We start from the raw sequence: 18,093 nt of genomic DNA on the forward strand, positions 1-18,093 counted from the left end.
GGGATAGAGGATGGAGAGACACGAGACCCAGCAGAAAGGGGGGATAGAGGATGGAGAGACACGAGACCCAGCAGAAAGGGGGGATAGAGGATGGAGAGACACGAGACCCAGCAGAAAGGGGGGGATAGAGGATGGAGAGACACGAGGACCCAGCTGAAAGGGGATTAAGGATGGAGAGCCACAGGACCAGCAGAAAGGGGGAAGATGGAGGGACACGAAACCCCAGAGAAAGGGGAGGGGATTAGAGGATGGAGAGACATGAGACCCAGCAGGAAGGAGGGATAGAGGATGGAGAGACACGAGACCCAGCAGGAAGGAGGGATAGAGGATGGAGAGACACGAGACCCAGCAGAAGGGGGGATAGAGGATGGAGAGACACGAGACCAGCAGAAGGGGGGGGATAGAGGATGGTGACGACACGAGACCAGCAGGAAAGGGGGGGGATAGAGGATGGAGAAGACACGATGACCCAGCAGAAAGGGGGAAGATGGCAGAGACACGAGACCCAGCAAAAGGGGGAATAGAGGATGGAGAGACACGGAACCCAGCAGAAAGGAGGGGGATAGAGGATGGAGAGACACGAGACCCAGCATAAAGGGGGGAGTAGAGGATGGAGAGACACGAGACCCAGCAGAAAGGGGGGGGGGGGATAGAGGATGGAGAGACACGAGACCCAGCAGAAAGGGGGGGATAGAGGATGGAGAGGCACGAGACCCAGCAGAAAGGGGGGGATAGAGGATGGAGAGGCACGAGGCCCAGCAGAAAGGGGGGAATAGAGGATGGAGAGACACGAGACCCAGCAGAAAGGGGGGATAGAGGATGGAGGGACACAAGACCCAGCAGAAAGGGGGGGATAGAGGATGGAGAGACATGAGACCCAGCAGAAAGGGGGGATAGAGGATGGAGAGACACGAGACCCAGCAGAAAGGGGGGATAGAGGATGGAGGGACACAAGACCCAGCAGAAAGGGGGGGATAGAGGATGGAGAGACACGAGACCCAGCAGAAAGGGGGGGGGGATAGAGGATGGAGAGACACGAGACCCAGCAGAAAGGGGGGGGGATAGAGGATGGAGAGACACGAGACCCAGCAGAAAGGGGGGGGGGATAGAGGATGGAGAGACACAAGACCCAGCAGAACGGGGGGGGGGATAGAGGATGGAGAGACACGAGACCCAGCAGAAAGGGGGGGATAGAGGATGGAGAGACACGAGACCCAGCAGAAAGGGGGGGGATAGAGGATGGAGAGACACGAGACCCAGCAGAAAGGGGGGGATAGAGGATGGAGAGACACGAGACCCAGCAGAAAGGGGGGGGGGGATAGAGGATGGAGAGACACGAGACCAGCAGAAAGGGGGGGATAGAGGATGGAGAGACACGAGACCCAGCAGAAAGGGGGGGGATAGAGGATGGAGAGACACGAGACCCAGCAGAAAGGGGGGGATAGAGGATGGAGAGACACGAGACCCAGCAGAAAGGGGGGGGGGATAGAGGATGGAGAGACACGAGACCCAGCAGAAAGGGGGGGATAGAGGATGGAGAGACACGAGACCCATCAGAAGGGGGGGGGGATAGAGGATGGAGAGACACGAGACCCAGCAGAAAGGGGGGGGGGAATAGAGGATGGAGAGACACGAGACCCAGCAGAAATGGGGGGATAGAGGATGGAGAGACACGAGACCCATCAGAAGGGGGGGGGATAGAGGATGGAGAGACACGAGACCCAGCAGAAAGGGGGGGGGGGGGAATAGAGGATGGAGAGACACGAGACCCAGCAGAAATGGGGGGAGGATAGGTGATGGAGGGACACAAGATCCAGCAGGGGGGGGGGGGGGATAGAGGATGGAGAGACCCAGAAGAAAAAAAAGTGTGTGTGTGGGTAACACAAAATAAATACACGTTGATGTGACGCATGGATTGTTCTACAGCAAATTTATTCTATACAATGCTATATACAACTATCTACCCTTTGGTAAGATGGATAAAAATTGAATGAAGACAATGTGGAGGGAGAGGTCATTGGGAGATCAGAGATCTTCCGTCCAGCATGCAGAGCCGTTTCTTCTGAAGCACAGTCCTAGCAGGATGGTCAGCTGGTGACAAGGAGGCTCAGGAAGCCGGGACCCGAGTTCTCACTCTCCGAGGGAATCATCTTCCAGAACGGAAATCCAGCTACCTGCATTTCGGAACTTTATTTGTCTTCTAAAAGACATTGCTACAGCGGTTCCATGACAGTCACTCAGCGACGCCCCTTTTTGGGTGTATGTTCTGGAGAAATCTGAGATTTGCTGCGCCTTCGGACCCGTCTCCAATGCGGTCCTCTTCTGGCATCTACTGGCAGCGGGGAGCTGTCGCTGGCACTGTCGCTGGGTGTGGGGGAAGGCGAAACTTGGTGAACATCGAGATGGTGTAGGACTTGCTGCATGCCGTTCATACACTGCTTGTTGTGTTGTTGCTGCTGCTCGGCCAACAAGAGCAGGTTGGAGGAGAGTTTGTCCAGGATGGTGTTCTGCTGCTGCATGCTTTGTGACAGGACGGCCATGCTCTCGCTGAACGAATTCTGGAAGGATTTTACATTTTTATTTAATGCTTTCACATTGTTATTGAGGATATTTAGTTTTTGGGCCACGGTTCTGCGGAAGTGGCTCTGTTCTGCATAGATCAGGCTTGTATGATCCCTCAGACTTGTCTGCTGCCTCCGGCTGCTCACGTGATCTTGCTTGAGAGACAACGAGCCGTCCCTGGTGGGTTCCTCCGTCTCAGCATCTGCCTCTTCTGGGAAGTCGTCCTGATCTTCATTATGGCCGCTAGGACAGTCTTCACCTTCTGTGTTCCCCGCCTCGTCTTCTTCAGCAAGATCGTGAAAGTCTGAGCTCTCATGTTCTGCCGGGAGAAAAACAATCATTTAATGTATGAAGAGTGTGAGACTTACCTTCTATTGTAGGAATATGCCCCTCCCCCCCCCATTTATAACACTGCTCACCATTACTAGATTTTCATTGTGGGAAATACGGATTCCAAACACCATCTATAAAGCTGCTCAATGTTACGTTTTAGATGGAAAGGACGTTCCTCGCTATCATGGAAGAAGGGAACTTCCTCATTATCATGGAAGAAGGGGAGAACGGACGTTCTTCATTATTATGGAAGAAGGGACGTTCCTCATTATCATGGGAGAAGGGACGTTCCTCATTATCATGGAAGAAGGGACGTTCCTCATTATAATGGAAGAAGGGAAGTTCCTCATTATCATGGAAGAAGGGACGTTCCTCATTATAATGGAAGAAGGGACGTTCCTCATTATCATGGAAGAAGGGACGTTCCTCATTATCATGGAAGAAGGGGAGAAGGGACGTTCCTCATTATAATGGAAGAAGGGGAGAAGGGACGTTCCTCATTATCATGGAAGAAGGGACGTTCCTCATTATCATGGAAGAAGGGACGTTCCTCATTATCATGGAAGAAGGGACGTTCCTCATTATCATGGAAGAAGGGACGTTCCTCATTATCATGGAAGAAGGGACTTTCCTCATTATCATGGAAGAAGGGAAAAAAGGGACGTTCCTCATTATCATGGAAGAAGGGACTTTCCTCATTATCATGGAAGAAGGGGAGAAGGGACGTTCCTCATTATCATGGAAGAAGAGGAGAAGGGACGTTCCTCATTATCATGGAAGAAGGGACGTTCCTCATTATCATGGAAGAAGGGACGTTCCTCATTATCATGGAAGAAGGGACGTTCCTCATTATAATGGAAGAAGGGGAGAAGGGACGTTCCTCATTATCATGGAAGAAGGGACGTTCCTCATTATCATGGAAGAAGGGACGTTCCTCATCATCATGGAAGAAGGGACGTTCCTCATTATCATGGAAGAAGGGACGTTCCTCATTATCATGGAAGAAGGGACGTTCCTCATCATCATGGAAGAAGGGACGTTCCTCATCATCATGGAAGGGACGTTCCTCATTATCATGGAAGAAGGGACGTTCCTCATTATCATTGAAGAAGGGACGTTCCTCATTATCATGGAAGAAGGGACGTTCCTCATTATCATGGAAGAAGAGACGTTCCTCATTATCATGGAAGAAGGGACGTTCCTCATTATCATGGAAGAAGGGACGTTCCTCATTATCATGGAAGAAGGGGAGAAGGAACGTTCCTCATTATCATGGAAGAAGGGGAGAAGGGACGTTCCTCATTATCATGGAAGAGGAGAAGGGACGTTCCTCATTATCATGGAAGAAGGGGAGAAGGGACGTTCCTCATTATCATGGAAGGGACGTTCCTCATTATCATGGAAGAAGGGGAGAAGGGACGTTCCTCATTATCATGGAAGAGGAGAAGGGACGTTCCTCATTATCATGGAAGAAGGGACGTTCCTCATTATCATGGAAGAAGGGACGTTCCTCATTATCATGGAAGAAGGGACGTTCCTCATTATCATGGAAGAAGGGACGTTCCTCATTATCATGGAAGAAGGGGAGAAGGGACGTTCCTCATTATCATGGAAGAAGGGACGTTCCTCATTATCATGGAAGAAGGGGAGAAGGGACGTTCCTCATTATCATGGAAGAAGGGGAGAAGGGACGTTCCTCATTATCATGGAAGAAGGGGAGAAGGGACGTTCCTCATTATCATGGAAGAAGGGACGTTCCTCATCATCATGGGAGAAGGGACGTTCCTCATTATCATGGGAGAAGGGACGTTCCTCATCATCATGGGAGAAGGGACGTTCCTCATCATCATGGGAGAAGGGACGTTCCTCATCATCATGGGAGAAGGGACGTTCCTCATCATCATGGGAGAAGGGACGTTCCTCATCATCATGGGAGAAGGGACTTTCCTCATCATCATGGGAGAAGGGACGTTCCTCATCATCATGGGAGAAGGGACGTTCCTCATCATCATGGGAGAAGGGACGTTCCTCATCATCATGGGAGAAGGGACGTTCCTCATCATCATGGGAGAAGGGACGTTCCTCATCATCATGGGAGAAGGGACGTTCCTCATCATCATGGGAGAAGGGACGTTCCTCATCATCATGGGAGAAGGGACGTTCCTCATCATCATGGGAGAAGGGACGTTCCTCATCATCATGGGAGAAGGGACGTTCCTCATCATCATGGGAGAAGAGACGTTCCTCATTATCATGGAAGAAGGGGCGTTCCTCATTATCATGGAAGAAGGGACGTTCCTCATTATCATGGAAGAAGGGACTTTCCTCATTATCATGGAAGAAGGGAAAAAAGGGACGTTCCTCATTATCATGGAAGAAGGGGAGAAGGGACGTTCCTCATTATCATGGAAGAAGAGGAGAAGGGACATTCCTCATTATCATGGAAGAAGGGGAGAAGGGACGTTCCTCATTATCATGGAAGAAGAGGAGAAGGGACGTTCCTCATTATCATGGAAGAAGGGACGTTCCTCGTTATCATGGAAGAAGGGACGTTCCTCATTATAATGGAAGAAGGGGAGAAGGGACGTTCCTCATTATCATGGAAGAAGGGACGTTCCTCATTATCATGGAAGAAGGGGAGAAGGGACGTTCCTCATTATCATGGGAGAAGGGACGTTCCTCATCATCATGGGAGAAGGGACGTTCCTCATCATCATGGGAGAAGGGACGTTCCTCATCATCATGGGAGAAGGGACGTTCCTCATCATCATGGGAGAAGGGGAGAAGGGACGTTCCTCATCATCATGGGAGAAAGGACGTTCCTCATCATCATGGGAGAAGAGAAGGAACGATCCTCATTATTATAGAAGAGGAGAAGGGATGTTCCTCATTATTATGGAAGAGGAGAAGGGACGTTCTTCATTATCATGAAAGAAGGGACGTTCCTCATTATTATGGAAGAAGGGGAGCAGAGACGTTCCTCATTATTATCATGGAAGAAGGAGAAGGGACGTTCCTCATTATTGTGGAAGAACGGTAGAAAGGGACGTTGCTCATTATTGTGTTAAAAGCGATGTGCCTCATTAATCATGGAAGAAGGGGAGAACAAGGAGCAGATGGAGGAATGAGAGAGCAGGGTGGGTGACCTAGAACAAGGAGCAGATGGAGAAATGAGAGAGCAGGGTGGGTGACCTAGAACAAGGAGCAGATGGAGGAATGAGAGAGCAGGGTGGGTGACCTAGAACAAGGAGCAGATGGAGGAATGAGAGAGCAAGGTGGGTGACCTAGAACAAGGAGCAGATGGAGAAATGAGAGAGCAGGGTGGGTGACCTAGAACAAGGAGCAGATGGAGAAATGAGAGAGAGTGGGGAGGGTGACCTAGAACAAGGAGCAGATGGAGGAATGAGAGAGAGCAGGGTGGGTGACCTAGAACAAGGAGCAGATGGAGGAATGAGAGAGAGAGAGAGAGAGAGAGAGAGAGAGAGTGGGGAGGGTGACGTAGAACAAGGAGCAGATGGAGGGATGAGAGAGCAAGGTGAGTGACCTAGAACAAGGAGCAGATGGAGGAATGAGAGAGAGTGGGGAGGGTGACGTAGAACAAGGAGGAGATGGAGGAATGAGAGAGAGTGGGGAGGGCGACGTAGAACAAGGAGGAGATGGAGGAATGAGAGAGCAGGGTGGGTGACCTAGAACAAGGAGCAGATGGAGGAATGAGAGAGAGTGGGGAGGGCGACGTAGAACAAGGAGCAGATGGAGGAATGAGAGAGAGTGGGGAGGGCGACGTAGAACAAGGAGCAGATGGAGGAATGAGAGAGAGTGGGGAGGGCGACGTAGAACAAGGAGCAGATGGAGGAATGAGAGAGAGTGGGGAGGGCGACGTAGAACAAGGAGCAGATGGAGGAATGAGAGAGAGTGGGGAGGGCGACGTAGAACAAGGAGAAGATGGAGGAATGAGAGAGCAAGGTGAGTGACCTAGAACAAGGAGCAGATGGAGGAATGAGAGAGAGTGGGGAGGGTGACCTAGAACAAGGAGGAGATGGAGAAATGAGAGAGAGCAGGGTGGGTGACCTAGAACAAGGAGCAGATGGAGGAATGAGAGAGAGCAGGGTGGGTGACCTAGAACAAGGAGCAGATGGAGGAATGAGAGAGAGCAGGGTGGGTGACCTAGAACAAGGAGCAGATGGAGGAATGAGAGAGAGAGAGAGAGAGTGGGGAGGGTGACGTAGAACAAGGAGCAGATGGAGGGATGAGAGAGCAAGGTGAGTGACCTAGAACAAGGAGCAGATGGAGAAATGAGAGAGAGTGGGGAGGGTGACCTAGAACAAGGAGCAGATGGAGGAATGAGAGAGAGCAGGGAGGGTGACCTAGAACAAGGAGCAGATGGAGGAATGAGAGAGAGCAGGGTGGGTGACCTAGAACAAGGAGCAGATGGAGGAATGAGAGAGAGAGAGAGAGAGAGAGCGGGGAGGGTGACGTAGAACAAGGAGCAGATGGAGGGATGAGAGAGCAAGGTGAGTGACCTAGAACAAGGAGCAGATGGAGGAATGAGAGAGAGTGGGGAGGGTGACGTAGAACAAGGAGGAGATGGAGGAATGAGAGAGAGTGGGGAGGGCGACGTAGAACAAGGAGGAGATGGAGGAATGAGAGAGCAGGGTGGGTGACCTAGAACAAGGAGCAGATGGAGGAATGAGAGAGAGTGGGGAGGGCGACGTAGAACAAGGAGCAGATGGAGGAATGAGAGAGAGCGGGGAGGGCGACGTAGAACAAGGAGCAGATGGAGGAATGAGAGAGAGCGGGGAGGGCGACGTAGAACAAGGAGCAGATGGAGGAATGAGAGAGAGCGGGGAGGGCGACGTAGAACAAGGAGCAGATGGAGGAATGAGAGAGAGCGGGGAGGGCGACGTAGAACAAGGAGCAGATGGAGGAATGAGAGAGAGTGGGGAGGGCGACGTAGAACAAGGAGCAGATGGAGGGATGAGAGAGCAAGGTGAGTGACCTAGAACAAGGAGCAGATGGAGGAATGAGAGAGAGTGGGGAGGGCGACGTAGAACAAGGAGCAGATGGAGGAATGAGAGAGAGTGGGGAGGGCGACGTAGAACAAGGAGCAGATGGAGGAATGAGAGAGAGTGGGGAGGGCGACGTAGAACAAGGAGCAGATGGAGGAATGAGAGAGAGTGGGGAGGGCGACGTAGAACAAGGAGCAGATGGAGGAATGAGAGAGAGTGGGGAGGGCGACGTAGAACAAGGAGAAGATGGAGGAATGAGAGAGAGTGGGGAGGGAGACGTAGAACAAGGAGCAGATGGAGGAATGAGAGAGAGTGGGGAGGGCGACGTAGAACAAGGAGAAGATGGAGGAATGAGAGAGAGTGGGGAGGGCGACGTAGAACAAGGAGCAGGTGGAGGAATGAGAGAGAGTGGGGTGGGTGACCTAGAACAAGGAGCAGATGGAGGAATGAGAGAGGGTGGGGAGGGTGACGTAGAACAAGGAGGAGATGGAGGAATGAGAGAGAGAGAGAGAGAGAGAGAGAGAGAGAGAGAGAGAGAGAGAGAGAGAGAGAGAGAGAGAGAGAGAGAGAGAGAGAGAGAGAGAGAGAGAGAGAGAGAGAGAGAGAGAGAGAGAGAGAGAGAGAGAGAGAGAGAGAGAGAGAGAGAGAGAGAGAGAGAGGGGAGAGAGAGAGAGAGAGAGGGAGTGGGAGAGAGAGAGAGAGAGAGAGAGACGTAGAACAAGGAGCAGATGGAGGGATGAGAGAGCAAGGTGAGTGACCTAGAACAAGGAGCAGATGGAGGAATGAGAGAGAGTGGGGAGGGCGACGTACAACAAGGAGAAGATGGAGGAATGAGAGAGCAAGGTGAGTGACCTAGAACAAGGAGCAGATGGTGGGTTACAAAGAACACGGATGATTGAACAGAAGCAGCCTATAACATTGGTGTCACCCACCGGCCACTCGTCCTGAGTCAGTGGTGCCAGGTACCCCGGGGGCGACATCGGTGGCGATTATTTTCTCCATCACACGCTCATACGGCCAGAAAGAGATATGGAGCCGGGAGGCACCTCCGGACGTTCTGCGGTGCTTGTCGATTCTGTTCAGCTTCTCCTTCACTTTGCGCTTAATATCGGCAAATCTTTTCTTACAGTTCTGCACGGATCGCGGACAGGCGGACACCGCGTTCACCGCAGAGGTGATCTCTCTCCACAAGGCGTTCTTCGCTACCGTTGAATGCCGGGCCGCCAATCTGCCAAACAGCTTCTCGTAGTGCGGCATAACACTCTTTATCAGGATGTCGTTCTCCTCGTCTGAAAACCGGATGTTCCGCTGACGCTCTGCCCCTTGCTGCGATTGGCTGGAATCATCTGGAAGAAAGTCTGGGAGAAAAATTGGATTTTTGTACATACCATAAAATTCATTTCTAGAAAAATCATTAAGACAGAAATTCAGATACTATTGGGTTATATACGACAGATGGCAGAGTTCTGGCAGATAGGGGTAGTCTGTGCCCGCTCTTGGCCACACAAGAACAAAGTTCACTCTACACTCAGCGCTGGTGATCACAGGGTTAATCCACTCCCAGGTGTCAGGTCACCAGTGGTCAGATGACAAGTGCACCCCGTTGGAGGCAGGGGTGCACCACAAGGTAGTGAACCCTATAGCAGACTGCTGCGGATGGACCACAGAGTGGATATGGACACAAACAGGGATCCGATAGGAAGCTTGAGCCCAAGATTCCCCAGGGCGCCGGGTCTAAGACCCAGCTGGTATTCACCAGAGCCTCTAGTGGTGAGGATGGCCTTCTCTGCAACTGGATCCAGGTCGCGTCCCCTAGGTTACGCTCCGTAGGGAGAGAGGGGAAGCAGCCACTAAGGACACAAGAGATGGTGAAGGACAAGCCAAGGTTCGGGGCAACAAGCAGACAAGGATAACCAAGGGACAGGGTCACAGGCAAACAGGAGTAGTCGGAGACAAGCCAAAAAAAAAAAAAAAAACGGTACACAGAGATAACGTAACACCCGGCAAGCAGGAACACAAATGCTAACAAATAACGTTGATCAGCAATGCAGACCTGCAGTGCACTGGTTAATATAGAGTTCCTGGAATGGCCTGGGGTGAAGCCATACAGGGAGGAGAGATGATAAAGGCAGCCAGGTGAGAGGGCCTGGCCTCGAAGAGGAACACATGGAGAGCAAGGTCAGCTGCCAGAGATTACTGCATATCCATGACACCAGGTTGGCACACAGCCAGGGATAATCCACTCCCAGGGATAATCCACCCACAGGATGGCACACATCCAGGGATAATCCACTCCCAGGATGGCACACAGCCAGGCATAATCCACTCCCAGGATGGCACACAGCCAGGCATAATCCACTCCCAGGATGGCACACAGCCAGGCATAATCCACTCCCAGGATGGCACACAGCCAGGCATAATCCACTCCCAGGGACAATCCACCCACAGGATGGCACACAGCCAGGGACAATCCACCCACAGGATGGCACACAGCCAGGGGTAATCGGCACACAGCCAGGGGTAATCCACCCACAGGATGGCACACAGCCAGGGACAATCCACCCACAGGATGGCACACAGCCAGGGACAATCCACCCACAGGATGGCACACAGCCAGGGACAATCCACCCACAGGATGGAGGCTGCAGGACTGGCAATGTAGAAAGCAGGAGCTGAGCTGGCAAACCATACAACTGCCTTTCTTCCACCACGTTTCAACAGACAAATGCCTCAGAGACCCCCCCCCCTTGTGTGATGAACCTTCCGTCCTCAAACAAAACTTGGTCCGCACCATCCAAGACTCTCCAGCCTCCCCCAGTCAACAGACAACACCTCAGCGTAGAGTGGCAAAGAACAAACCGATTTTATTATCACACATGGACCCCCCCCCCCACCCTTGGATTCAGGGCGGGTTAAAAACTGTCCAATGACAATAGACACACAGGTCAGGTGTATACAAGCTCGTCACAGCAGGGGGTCCCCCCTCCCTCCACATGGACTCCTCCAGCAGCCCACCCCCCGATAAGCTTGAATACACCTGACCTGTGGGTCTATTGTGATTGGACAATACACATCACATCAACCACTCCGGCTAACTGTTGGGGAGTGACCGTCACCTTCTCACCATGGGCCCCTAGAACTACTGCAGGTCTTGGACCATCTGTCCGGTGGCCAGCGCTTCAGCTGGAGGAGTCTCTTGCAACTCCAAAGATGCTGTGGTTGGTGATGGGCAGAGCCCAGTAAAATTTGGCCCTGATACCAACTCTTCTGCTGGCGGCTCACCAGGTTGTTCTTCCTCAGCAGAACAGTCTACCAAATCCCCAATCTCTATAACTGGTGTCTGGGGCTAGAGATTCACCATCTCCTGTCCGTAGAACAAAGAAAAGGTTACTGGTGCTGGGCAGAGCTCAATGGATGTCTGGCCCTGGTGCCAGCTCTCCTGCTGGGTTAGTGGCATCATTCTGGGGTGCCATCCGCTGCTGGGAAGGGACCATCTCCTTCTCACCCTGGGCCTCCGGGACTGCCGCAGGTGTAGGGCAGAGGTATTGGACCCTCTATCTAGTTGTCAGCGCTTCAGAAGTTTCTGGTGACGCCACAGATGCTGCTGGCAGAAAATCCCAGGTCTCTGTCAGTATTGTGGGAGAAAGGCCGACTGCCTCTTCTCTCCGGGAGGCTGAAGCTGCTGTTGGTGCTGGGCAGAGGCTAGCAGGGCGCTCTGCCCTGTTGTCAGCACTTCAGCTTTGGAGACGGCAATCTCTGGAGTTTCCACGGTCGATTCTCTGGCATGCTGCTGAACACATTCTAGCAGTTTCCTGTATGCCCTTTCCAGATGCTGTTCCTTCCTTATCAAATAGACCAGGTTTAAGCTCTGAGACCCCTGCAAGACCGAGCATAGTGTTCTCGCAGGTCTTCAAGGGTAGGTTCCCCTTCATTGCCAAACACAAAACAATCTGTAAGGCTCTCCCACAGCAATCCAGGGCCACCAAAGTCGTATCCCTCCAGAGAGCATTCTGTTTTCTCCCCTAAATATTCCTCCTCCGCGTGCCATTGCAGAGCCCGATAACGATTGTCCAGCTCTATCTCCTACTGGACCAGCCTGTCCAACTCAGTCACCCATTTCTCCTAGGAGCGCTCTCCCAGGAATTGCATCCATAACTCCCATTGGTCACTGGGCTGCTGCGCTGGGGTTGGAAAGCACTTGCCCTGTTACGTACAAGCAACCTGGAGGGCTCCAATCCAGCGTCTTACCCGAATCTGCTGCCTGACCTCCAGGTATTCATCCGCTGACACAGACCGCATGTATGATGAAAGGACGATCTGCAGCAGCCCCGGGAACTCCGATGCCAGATCCATATCTCCGCTGGGGTGACTGAAGGCCGCTATCCGATCTTGGATCCAGGTGGAGGTTTGGACGTCTCTACACAGCCAGGAAGCACGATCCCTCTGCTGGCAACCAGTTGTGACGAACCCCGGACTATCCGCGGTCAATGCGTTCTTTGTCCAGAACCAGCACTATCCAAGACTCTACACCCCCCCCCAGTCACAAGGGGGGGGGGGGTCTTTTTATTTGAGATCTCACACAAATATATTCACAAGGGTGACCATATAAACTGTAACCAGAAACCCAACTAACATGAGCCAATTATCTAATCCTTTAGACAGCCTAGGTGACTCAGAGACATGACCTTTAGGACAGACTTGCCGTCTTTTAGCTCAGAAGACACAATCAACATTATCATAAATAGAAACACAGAAAACCTTCTCACCATAGCAGAGTTCATTATCACAAACAACAATGGGTGGAAGACTCTTAGAGCCCACACTAGACTTATTAACAATAAACACATTATAGCTGACGAAAGACAGACAGGTGGGTGGAGTTGATGGCATCAGCATCTTCTATGAGCCCCAACATTATGAAGCCATCACTATAATATGGCCTATACAGGGTTCCCAGAATCTGTGTTTGGGGGGACATGGACTTGAATCCAAAGTAACATTACTTTGAGGCCCCCAGGCATACACCTCACAGGGAGTATTGTTCCCTTAAAGTCCAGGGCCCATAATCAGAAGGCAAGAGGCCGGCATTCAGTCCTCTCCAGAAGCCTCTGTCTCGGCTAGGTCTGCCACACATCCCATAATATACGTTTCTTCCAAGGCAGACAGGCACAAACAATGGAATACAGCCACACCCCAAACTATCGGGGCAGAGTACATAACACAGCAGGGGACAGCTCTCTGGGGTGTAAGGGAGGTAGAGACCGTGACAACCCCTCCCCCTTTTTTTTATAACATGTACTCCAAAGACATGCTGGTAGGTTAATTGGCCCTAGCGCAAGTGCGTCGAGATCCTACGGGGTAAATGACCGCGCTATATCAAGATGCAACACAACTTGAAGGAGGCCTCAACAGGCCTCGTGCCTTGTACATGTGCTAGTTCCCCAGCAGAACCATCTTGGTGTTCATATAACGGTTATTTGCCAGACGCGTGTATTGAAGCTCATTCCAGCAGGGCATCACCTTGGGGTACAGAAGTCGTTGGTCTCGGCCCACAATTGAACCGTTGGGAGGATAATTTGATCCACTACCATTGCCTCTCCACCAAAGTGAAGCTGTGGAATTAGACTCCCCCCTACCTCCCTTGGGGCAATTAGCATGCAGGTGCCCCCTCTGTCTGCATCTATAGCAATGGGGCTGGGGTGCCCTTCCTGTATGACCCCCACCTGTTTTACAAATCAAGAGATGCTACCCTAAACCTCGGGGCACTGGCGGGGTCGGCATGAACCTTTACACAGTTAACGGGATAAATCCTTGATGAACTTGTGTCTTGTCTCAATTCTGTCCCGGATTTCTGCTCTACTATCAGAGAGTATCTCTGGGTCACACCCCCTAGAAACTGACAATTAAGTTCTCCCACATCATTCCCTAGCAGAATGTCCGCAGGAAGTCCTGCCATTACCCCAACAGAACAAAGTTTCTACCCAAACCCGCAATTCAGGAGAACTGTAGCCTTTGGGATGTTTTTCCTGGAGCCCCCTGCTAGTTTGATAGAAAATCCGGGGGCCCTTCCTAATCGCTGCCGGATTCATGACACAGGGATCAGCGATGGTCAGAAAGGCGCCTGTGTCGCGAAAACCAAATGACATTTCTTCCATCTATGGAGACCTCCTGCAAATGCTGCTGTCTTCTATGGGTAGCTTGGCGTAAGTGGACGAACCCCATAGACTCCTTGAGGGGTGTCAGTGGCTGTTGAGGCATCCATTCACTTTGGGGGGGTGGAAGAGAAAAAAAAACCTCCTCCTCCAGTGGTAGTTTAACGAACGAGTGGGGCAGCGGTTCCTGGGGCAGCTGGCCTGGAAGTGCCCAGTCTGGTTACAACCATAGCACAGACGCTCCTGGGGTGGGCCAGATGGTCAGGCCCAGTAGAGAGGTGGTAGAGGGTCACGGGCTGGGAAGCCGGAGGAGCAGCCAGCGGCACCAGTAGAAGTACCCACCAGCAGTACCAGTACTCGCCAGCATTAACAGTCATCAGTACCAGTACCCGCCAGCTGTACCATCCAGCGGTATCTGCCAGCAGTACCAGCCCTTGAGGACAGCCAGCAGCAGACACCAGCCATATCCGCCTGGGGGAACAGCAGCAACCAGCTGCAGGATCCCTGAGGAAGAAGTGAAGATCGAGGTCATTTAAGGTGCAGGTAAACCGCTGTGCATCAGTGTGAAAGCAGGCTTAGGGCCCTTTCACACGATCGGTCCAATCGGGACTGCCTGTCTGTTGGGCCCTCCATTCACCTCTATAGAGTGGCAGATGTAAACAGCCTTGTGTCTGTTTACGCCCACCTATCTGCAATCCGATCTGCTTAAGGGGGGGGGGGGATCTGTCCCCTTCTGTCTGGGCGGATCAGGGGGGGGGGCCCATAGAGTAGAGCGGGCTGCGTCTGTGTCTGCTCTACATGTGCAGAGTGGACACAGGCCGGCCATCCGCCCGCTCTTCTCATTGTGGCCTGCGACCAGTTATCAAGTCGCTAAAGTGGCCCTCGCTCCTCGAAAGGTTGGGCACCCCTGGGTTAGGGCCTGTTCTCCCTCCAGCCAGCGTCGGGATATCTAGTGTGCATACATTTTGAAGGATGGTTCAGAGTGACAAGAAAGGTCCCGGAATTGGATCCGGTGGGTTTCTGGGGTTACAGCAAAGTGTTGTAGCACGGTCTGTTTAACCATAGGGTAGTCCCGATTCCATTGGGTGTCCATTGTCCAGCAACTGCACCACCTTCCAGCAGGCCGGCCAGGTGCCGCACCCAGTCTGTACGGGGTACATTCAGTAGTTGACATAGATGCTCGAAGTCCTGGAAAAATCCTTACACATTCCCTGTAGCTTCACAAAAGGGCTTAAAGTCCTTAGGAGTCACCCTTGGTGGGTCAGGTCCAAGAGCTCTTGGGCTGGAGAGAGAATGAATCCTCTGAGGTCTACCCTGGTTTCCCCCTCATGAGCTCTCCAGATTGCATCCCGCCTGTCCTCCAAGGTGGCTTTGGAGCCCATGATGACCATCTCCCCCTCATACCAGGCGACCCAGGGGCTTGAAACAGCAGAGGGAGTGTGTTCCGTCTCAGGGTGAAGACCACCCATGCTGTCAGCTCCTTGCAGGTTGTCTTCAATGGTGGTGACCAGCTCATCTTTGGACAGAACCCTACAGCCAAGGCCTCGTTCCCGGGGCTTCTCTTGCAAATTTGCCACAGTCCAATTCTTATATTCACTACCCCAGGCTAGGTCCAGCGATAGGGGGGGGTATTGCTTTCCATTATCCCCTTCCGCAGTCTGATCCCACTGCTGACACCAGCTGTGACGGAGATGTGGGTGGAACAGACACACGCGGAGAGAAGGAGCACCCACAAGCTTTTATTTAACGGTAGAGGGGGTTACCACACAGCCAGGTAGCAGTTATCACAGCCGGGCAAAACAAGAGTCCGTAACACAGAAAAAATCCACAGCGGGGTAGCAAAGTCCGTGCTGGTAAGGGGTAATCCGTGCCAGGCTGGCCAAACAAGAGAAATAGCAGGGTTTTGGCAGATGGGGTAGTCCGTGCCCAATCTTGGACACACAAGAACAAAATTCGCTTTACTCACAGGGTTAATCCACTCACCTCACGGGACGCCACACAGCCAGGGATAATCCACTCACAGGACGGCACACAGCCAGGGATAATGCACTCCCAGGGATAATCCACTCACAGGACGGCACACATCCAGGGATAATGCACTCCCAGGGATAATCCACTCACAGGACGGCACACATCCAGGGATAATGCACTCACAGGGATAATCCACTCACAGAACGCCACACAGCCAGGGATAATCCACTCACAGGACGATACACAGCCAGGGATAATGCACTCCCAGGGATAATCCACTCACAGTACGCCACACAGCCAGGGATAATTCACTCACAGGACGCCACACAGCCAGGGATAATGCACTCACAGGATGCCACACAGCCAGGGATAATGCACACACAGGATGCCACACAGCCAGGGAAAATGCACACACAGGACGTCACACAGCCAGGAAAAATGCACTCACAGGACGTCACACAGCCAGGGATAATGCACTCACAGGACGCCACACAGCCAGGGATAATGCACACACAGGACGCCACACAGCCAGGAATAATCCACTCACAGGACGGCACACAGCCAGGGATAATCCACTCACAGGACGCCACACAGCCAGGGATAATCCACACACAGGACGCCACACAGCCAGGGATAATCCACACACAGGACGCCACACAGCCAGGGATAATCCACTCACAGGACGCCACACAGCCAGGGATAATCCACACACAGGACGCCACACAGCCAGGGATAATCCACTCACAGGACGCCACACAGCCAGGGATAATCCACACACAGGACGCCACACAGCCAGGGATAATCCACTCCCAGGGATAATGCACACACAGGACGCCACACAGCCAGGGATAATCCACTCACAGGACGGCACACAGCCAGGGATAATCCACTCACAGGACGGCACACAGCCAGGGATAATGCACTCACAGGGATAATCCACACACAGGACGCCACACAGCCAGGGATAATGCACTCCCAGGACGCCACACAGCCAGGGATAATCCACTCACAGGACGCCACACAGCCAGGGATAATCCACTCCCAGGGATAATGCACACACAGGACGCCACACAGCCAGGGATAATCCACTCACAGGACGCCACACAGCCAGGGATAATCCACTCACAGGATGCCACACAGCCAGGGATAATCCACTCACAGGACGGCACACAGCCAGGAATAATCCACTCACAGGACGGCACACAGCCAGGGATAATCCATTCACAGGACGGCACACAGCCAGGAATAATCCACTCACAGGACGGCACACAGCCAGGGATAATGCACACACAGGACGCCACACAGCCAGGGATAATCCACTCCCAGGGATAATCCACACACAGGACGCCACACAGCCAGGGATAATCCACTCCCAGGGATAATCCACACACAGGACGCCACACAGCCAGGGATAATCCACACACAGGACGCCACACAGCCAGGGATAATCCACTCACAGGACGCCACACAGCCAGGGATAATCCACTCACAGGACGCCACACAGCCAGGGATAATCCACTCACAGGACGCCACACAGCCAGGGATAATGCACTCCCAGGGATAATCCACTCACAGAACGCCACACAGCCAGGGATAATGCACACACAGGACGCCACACAGCCAGGGATAATGCACTCCCAGGGATAATGCACACACAGGACGCCACACAGCCAGGGATAATCCACTCCCAGGGATAATGCACACACAGGACGCCACACAGCCAGGGATAATCCACTCACAGGACGCCACACAGCCAGGGATAATGCACTCACAGGACGGCACACAGCCAGGGATAATGCACTCACAGGACGGCACACAGCCAGGGATAATGCACTCACAGGACGGCACACAGCCAGGGATAATGCACTCACAGGACGGCACACAGCCAGGGATAATCCACTCACAGGACGCCACACAGCCAGGGATAATCCACTCCCAGGGATAATCCACTCCCAGGACGCCACACAGCCAGGGATAATCCACTCCCAGGACGCCACACAGCCAGGGATAATCCACTCCCAGGACGCCACACAGCCAGGGATAATCCACTCACAGGACGCCACACAGCC

At 52.7% G+C, this 18,093-nt stretch overlaps 1 protein-coding gene across 1 annotated transcript in view; it reads right to left on the reverse strand.

Moving 5' to 3' along the window:
* Window positions 1–1,911: 1,911 nt before the first annotated feature.
* LOC120935809 overlaps window positions 1,912–18,093 on the reverse strand; it is a 30,907-nt gene continuing 14,725 nt past the window's right edge. Inside the window, exons 5-6 of the mRNA XM_040347869.1 lie at window positions 8,834–9,259; window positions 1,912–2,881 (exon numbers count right to left, since the gene is read on the reverse strand). Of these exons, the coding sequence (XP_040203803.1) occupies window positions 2,238–2,881; window positions 8,834–9,259 (1,070 nt within the window). The 3' untranslated portion in view covers window positions 1,912–2,237. The remainder of the gene's footprint in view (window positions 2,882–8,833; window positions 9,260–18,093) is intronic.

Source organism: Rana temporaria, chromosome 4, assembly GCF_905171775.1.
Source record: "Rana temporaria chromosome 4, aRanTem1.1, whole genome shotgun sequence".
Taxonomy (NCBI): Eukaryota; Metazoa; Chordata; class Amphibia; order Anura; family Ranidae; genus Rana; species Rana temporaria.